Source organism: Triticum aestivum, chromosome 5A (genome assembly GCF_018294505.1).
Source record: "Triticum aestivum cultivar Chinese Spring chromosome 5A, IWGSC CS RefSeq v2.1, whole genome shotgun sequence".
Classification (NCBI taxonomy): domain Eukaryota; kingdom Viridiplantae; phylum Streptophyta; class Magnoliopsida; order Poales; family Poaceae; genus Triticum; species Triticum aestivum.
The window spans coordinates 588,152,772-588,159,424 of NC_057806.1; the positions used below are offsets into that span (position 1 = coordinate 588,152,772).

General features: G+C 48.6%; 1 protein-coding gene across 1 annotated transcript; it reads left to right on the forward strand.

The window, feature by feature from the left end:
- The first annotated feature begins 4,506 nt into the window (after window positions 1-4,506).
- LOC123105050 (protein PYRICULARIA ORYZAE RESISTANCE 21) lies at window positions 4,507-6,430 on the forward strand. The gene is made up of 3 exons (XM_044527024.1): window positions 4,507-4,763; window positions 5,190-5,271; window positions 5,367-6,430. Exons 2-3 carry the CDS (start codon window positions 5,190-5,192, stop codon window positions 5,990-5,992), a joined length of 708 nt encoding a protein of 235 aa, XP_044382959.1. The 5' UTR covers window positions 4,507-4,763; the 3' UTR covers window positions 5,993-6,430.
- The last annotated feature ends 223 nt before the right edge of the window (window positions 6,431-6,653 follow it).

Consider the following 6,653-nt stretch of genomic DNA (forward strand, 5'->3'; position numbering starts at 1 on the left):
CAGTGACCGTGCACGTTGCACGCCCTGCTGGACTCCACCCGATTCCACGCCTGGCTAGGGCTCCATTTCCCTGCATCCCGAAGAAATCGGTGAGCGTTTACCACTCCTGACCTCCATGCGGTAGAGACACCCGACGCTGATGGCGGTCGCAGACGACAGCGAGCCCTTCTAGAGGCCGAGCCGGGGTCGAGGCGGCTTTCTCGTTGTCTGGGGTGGCTCCCGTGGCGAGGTGTGTGGTCGTCACGCCTTGGGATCACGAAGGCAAGGGCGCTAGTCAGGGAAGGAGTAGGGCGGGGCCTGCGAGGCGGTGCTAGTCGCGGGTGAGCAGCGGCCCATGCCGGTGATCGACGGGCACCGATGATCTCCTCCAGCATCATGCTTGGGTCCTTCTTCATCCTCCCAGCAGGTCGGGTGCGCCACATGTTGTTTTTGGGCGGTGAGCGTTGGCCTCCAACTACCGCACACCGGCAAGTAGCTCGTCGAGGAGCACAAGCTTCTTCACCCATCATTTGATTAGGGACTTGTGGTGCTCCTGTTATTTTCTGTTCTATAACATGGAACTCTTTGTTATGTGTTTGTAGTACACTTTTTTTTTGCAATGCTTCAAATGCAAATTCACTAGACTTGTCAAGTAACAACCACTAATGTTTTGTGTATAATCATGGCAACCAACATTCTTTTTTTAGTTATGTGCTTCCTATTTCACATGGGAATTGTACGGACTTTTTTTAAAATACAACAACCCGCCATGGCAATTTATTCACAAACTATTCAAAAAATACATGACATTTTGTTAATTAGTGGCATGACAAATTTTACTAGGCGACATGGCAAAATTCTGAACATGGCATTTTGACATTGTTTCTACCGTGGTAGTTTCTATATGTTTTGTTCCAAAAACATGGCAATTTTGCAAGTTAGCTACATGGCACTTTCCACCACCGTGTTTCTAAATCCTTGTTTTGTTGTTGCCATGGCGAAAAAACATAGTTTATTGCCATGTTAGCTCCATAATTGTTGCGATGAAAACCTTTGTATGGCTAAGTGTATATATTTCCAATTATTTTGAGCATGGTATTTCTACTTTTAAGAGCATGACATTTTTACCATTAAGAGCATGACATTTTCATATAAAGACCAGGGCATTTCTACTATTAAGATCAAGGCATTTTTATGTTATAACCTGGCTTTTCTTTGTTAAGAGCATGACATTTTTTAAGAGCATGGCATTTCTACTATTGAGAACATTCCATTCTTAGTTTTAGGAGCATGGCATTTCTACTATTAAGAGCATGCCATTTTTTATCATGGCTTTTCTACTATTAAGAGCATGGCAGTTTTATTATTGAGAACATGCCATTTTTTTCTTAAGGGCATGGCATTTTAATATCAAGAGCATGCCATTTTTATTTACTATAAGATCATGGCAAATTTTACAATTTTCATGTATTGATCAGATGGCATATTTAATGTTTTTGCTTTCATTTCATCATGATATATTGTAAGACATGACATTTAACTTTCCCCCCTTTATATATGGATGGTCACATGGATTTTTTTCAAAGTTTTTTTCTTTTTAAGATTGTGGTAGTGGGATGGAGTGTCCATGTTTTTCTTTTAAATTTTAGCATTTGTGATTCTTTTGTTTCCCCCGTATTTTGTGAGTTTTGGGGGTGTACAACACTTGATCAATTTTAAATATGGTTGCTGAAGGAAATATGCCCTAGAGGCAATAATAAACTTATTATTTATTTCCTTATTTCATGATAAATGTTTATTATTTATGCTAGAATTGTATTAACCGGAAACATAATACATGTGTGAATACATAGACAAACAGAGTGTCACTAGTATGCCTCTACTTGACTAGCTCGTTAATCAAAGATGGTTATGTTTCTTAACCATAGACAAAGAGTTGTTATTTGATTAACGGGATCACATCATTAGGAGAATGATGTGATTGACTTGACCCATTCCGTTAGCTTAGCACTCGATCGTTTAGTATGTTGCTATTGCTTTCTCCATGACTTATACATGTTCCAATGGCTATGAGATTATGCAACTCCCGTTTACCGGAGGAACACTTTGTGTGCTATCAAACGTCACAACGTAACTGGGTGATTATAAAGGAGCTCTACAGGTGTCTCCAAAGGTACATGTTGGGTTGGCGTATTTCGAGATTAGGATTTGTCACTTCGATTGTCGGAGAGGTATCTCTGGGCCCTCTCGGTAATGCACATCACATAAGCCTTGCAAGCATTGCAACTAATGAGTTAGTTGCGAGATGATGTATTACGAACGAGTAAATAGACTTGCCGGTAACGAGATTGAACTAGGTATTGAGATACCGATGATCGAATCTCGGACAAGTAACATACCGATGACAAAGGGAACAACGTATGTTGTTATGCGATCTGACCGATAAAGATCTTCGTAGAATATGTAGGAGCCAATATGAGTATCCAGGTTCCGCTATTGGTTATTGACCGAAGACGTGTCTCGGTCATGTCTACATTGTTCTCGAACCCGTAGGGTCCGCACGCTTAAGGTTTCGATGACAGTTATATTATGAGTTTATGAGTTTTGATGTACCGAAGAAGTTCGGAGTCCCAGATGAGATCAGGGACATGACGAGGAGTCTCGAAATGGTCGAGACGTAAAGATCGATATATTGGACGACTATATTCAGACATCGGAAAGGTTTCGAGTGGTTCGGGTATTTTTTGGAGTTACCGGGGAGTTACGGGAATACGGGGGAAGAAGTATATGGGCCTTATTGGGCTTTAGGGGAGAGGGAGAGGCAGGCCGCGTGCCCCCCATTGACTAGTCCGAATTGGACTAGGGGGAGGGGCGGCGCCCCCTCCTTCCTTCTCTTCCCTCTTCCCCTTCCTTGTCTCCTACTCCTACTACATGGAAGGACTCCTAGTTGGACTAGGAAAGGGGGAATCCTACTCCCGGTGGGAGTAGGACTCCCCTAGGGCGCGCCATAGAGAGGGCCGGCCCTCCCCTCCTCCACTCCTTTATATACGGGGGCAGGGGCACCCCATAGACACAAGTTGATCTTCGTGATCGTTCTCTTAGCCGTGTGCGGTGCCCCCTCCACCATACTCCTCGATAATATTGTAGCAGTGCTTAGGCGAAGCCCTGCGACGGTAGAACATCCAGATCGTCACCACGCCGTCGTGCTGACGGAACTCTTTCCCGACACTTTGCTGGATGGGAGTCCGGGGATCGTCATCGAGCTGAACGTGTGCTAGAACTCGGAGGTGCCGTAGTTTCGGTGCTTGATCGGTCGGGCCGTGAAGACGTATGACTACATCAACCGCGTTGTGCTAACGCTTCCGCTTCCGGTCTACGAGGGTACGTAGACAACACTCTCCCCTCTCGTTGCTATGCATCACCATGATCTTGAGTGTGCGTAGAAATTTTTTGAAATTACTACGTTCCTCAACAGTTGCATTCTTATTTATTGCACATCATGGTATTTTTAGACGATATACAGAATACCATATTTTTAAGCTTTGTTGTGCGTGACAGAAAAAATAGGCTTTTTTTTGGCCATACGCGGATGGGGGGAGGGGTACACAGGGAGGGTTCCTCCAGCCAATGTTTTCGTTCGTTCTCTCCCTCTCCAGGGAACAAGTGGGGGAGACTTGTATGAGATCTCACATTTAGGTGTGATCATGAGATCAACCCTAAAAACGTATATTTAGACATTTGAAAAACAATCTGAAATTATTTAACAACATTCATGCGAGCTATGTCTACAACTTTGAAAAAACAGCTGAAAACTTGATGTACATTTAGAGATTCACAAAATATAAATTTCAATGTGGACAGTGGCAGCTTTGCGTGTATGGTACTTTGACACTTCCATGAATGTAAGTCGAATTAGGAGCTGAATCTTTTTGAGATTGTACACCAAACATTGATGTATGTCTACAAAAAATTTGGAAATGCTTGAACATGTATTTTTTAAATAAAAAAATCGATCTCATTAATATCACCTGATGTGAGATCTCACACAACTCTGCCCCGGGAACGAGTCGTCCTCCGGGTTCCTCCCCAGTTGCCGTCGGCAAGATATCGCGGTCCTCATTTTTTTTGAACAACATCTGATTAGCACTAGGCAACCATTGACAAGCCCCTACCGGGCAGGCTAGTTTGGTCATCTCTTTCCGGTCCATTTCTTGTCCGAGCTCAGATCATGTCATCATGACAGCAAAAGATGACCACCCAGGGTTAAGCACAATTCGACCGGGTGGTTCCGTGGGCTCTGGCTCGGGAGCGAATGCCAGCGCGCCACTTGCCTTCGTCACAGTGCGAGAACACTGCAAACTGATCGCTCAGTGTCACATCCAGCTTGCTCTACCACCGCCAGTAGAATTACTGTGCATCGTGAAAAATGCAGGGAGCTTTCTGTGCGGTGATCATCCTCGGGGAGGGAGAACGCCGACTAACAGCCACGACAGCGACGGCCTCCCCCGGGCGGGTGTGGTCGACGGTGCGAGCCAACGAGGCCAAGCGTTGGCCGTGTGGTGTGTGCCGCTGCCTTTCCAGCTTCTAGCTTCTTCTGCCCGGCTTCTTCTCCTTCTTCCCACCGGCAAGTCTCCTCCCCCGGATGAGCCAGGTGACGGACGCATATATAGCCGCGTACTCATTCATCCACACCGCCTCCCCATCCAATTCCCTCGCTCCACCGCCGCTCCTTCTCGGCCCTTCCCCGCCCCCTCGCATTGCAGGGAGGAGAGGACTCAATCAAGGTGATGTACCAGTACCACCACATCGTTGTCTCTCTCCCTCTCTCTCGATCGAAATCAGAAACATGCATTTGATTTAGGACTGCGTGTGGATGATTGGTTGATTTGATTGCGCCATGCCGAACCTTCTTGATGGCGGAAGCGTGTGCTTTCATTCACCAGTTAATTCCGTTTCTTTTTGGAGTGTGTTCTACGCTTCGAACTGCCCTTTCTTCTCATCAATTGTTTCCCTCTTTTGTGCCTAGCGAATAGTAGCGGGAATCGGTTGCGATCGGCAGTTGGTAGATCGATCGATCTCCTCTCTTGCTCTGCTCGCGTGAAATTGACGTGCCTCTGTTTCATTTTCTAACTCTGTTCTGCGAAGGAAGAGACTATAAGGTGGAAAATTTCGGCTAGAATTCTGACTTGGGAGGTGTGTGTGGAGTGCAGATGCCGACCATCATCATCAAGGTGGACCTGGATTGCGCCCGCTGCCACCGCAAGATCGAGAGGGTGCTCGACAGGATCAGAGGTACGTGCTTCGCTCGCACATCCTGTTTTCTGGATCAGAAGCTGTTGGTGTCGGCGTTAGCTTTGAGCCTGATGGTATTCTTGGCGTGCTTGCAGAGAAGGGCGAGTTCGTGATCGACGACATCGAGTACGATGAGAAGAACAACAAGGTGATCGTGAAGGGCCCCTTCGACGCGGACAAGCTCTCCGACAAGCTCTGCTGCAAGGCCTGCAAGATCATCAAGGAGATCGAGATCGTGGAGCCGCCGCCGCCGCCGCCGCCGGAGGAGCCCAAGAAGGAGGTGCCCGCGCCCCCGCCGCCGGAGCCGGAGGTCGTGGTGCCGCCGCCGCCAGCGGTCGTGGAGGAGCCCAAGTGCCCCGAGCCGGCACCGGAGCCGCCCAAGGAGGAGCCGCCCAAGGAGGAGCCGCCCAAGGAGGAGCCGCCCAAGAAGGAGGAGCCCGCGCCCCCGCCGCCCAAGGTCGTGGAGGTGCCGTACCCGTGGCCGTACCCCTACCCGTACCCGGCGTGGCCGTCGGACTGCTGCTGCTGCCACGGCCACGGCCACGGCGGCTGCTCCTGCAAGGAAGAGCCGGCGCCCGCGCCCGCGCCCGCGCCCCCGCCGCCCCAGTACAACATCTACCCGCAGTACCCGCCGTACCCGCAGCAGCCGGCGTACCCGCCGTGCGGCGGCTACAAGATCGTCTGCGAGGAGGACCCCTCCTACGCCTGCGCCATCATGTGATCGATCCATCAGTACGCCGTACAGTACTCCGTTCCCACCACCAGCTCCGTCGGTTGCTACGCTGCCGCCATTAATCCGGCCGTCCCGTATAAGCACCGTACAGATACGATGAACTCTTCGCGTACATATACACGCGCCACATCACATATACACCTACTCTCTACTCCCTCACTGTTTATTTCCCTGTGATTAGTAGAAGCCAGAATAAAATACATCACTACCCAAATGCATTCATGTGGTACTGCGTATACTACTACTACTACTAGAAACTAAGGAGGATCTGAGATCGATCGATCAGTGTCTGCCGTCTCATTCTCAGCGCCCCACTTTCATCAAATTATTAGTATGTGCTGCTGTGACATCTTGTCACTTTAAATTATGTATTCATGTATGTTGCACTCTGATCTGATGGGGTTGTGCCAGGCTTCACTATCCTCACAGGCTACACTTTGTTGCGATGCCTCCGTCTGTCCCCAGAAGTGATTATGCAGTGTATTATTATTCTGTATGTGCATGTAAAGATGGGGCGAAAACACACGGTTGATGGGTACGGACGGGATTGCGTCGAGGAGCGTCATGAGGAGGTCGTGATTAGGCGCGCACGTAACGCTGAGGCGATCTCTGATCGGGACGGGAGTAGGTGTTAAAGCGGGCGAGGTGG

Coding starts and splice junctions, on each gene's coding strand:
- LOC123105050 (XM_044527024.1), top strand. CDS start 5,190: ATGCCGACCATCATCATCAAGGTGGACCTGGATTGCGCCCGCTGCCAC. Junction 5,272..5,366: donor GGTGCTCGACAGGATCAGAG/GTACGTGCTTCG, acceptor GCGTGCTTGCAG/AGAAGGGCGAGTTCGTGATC.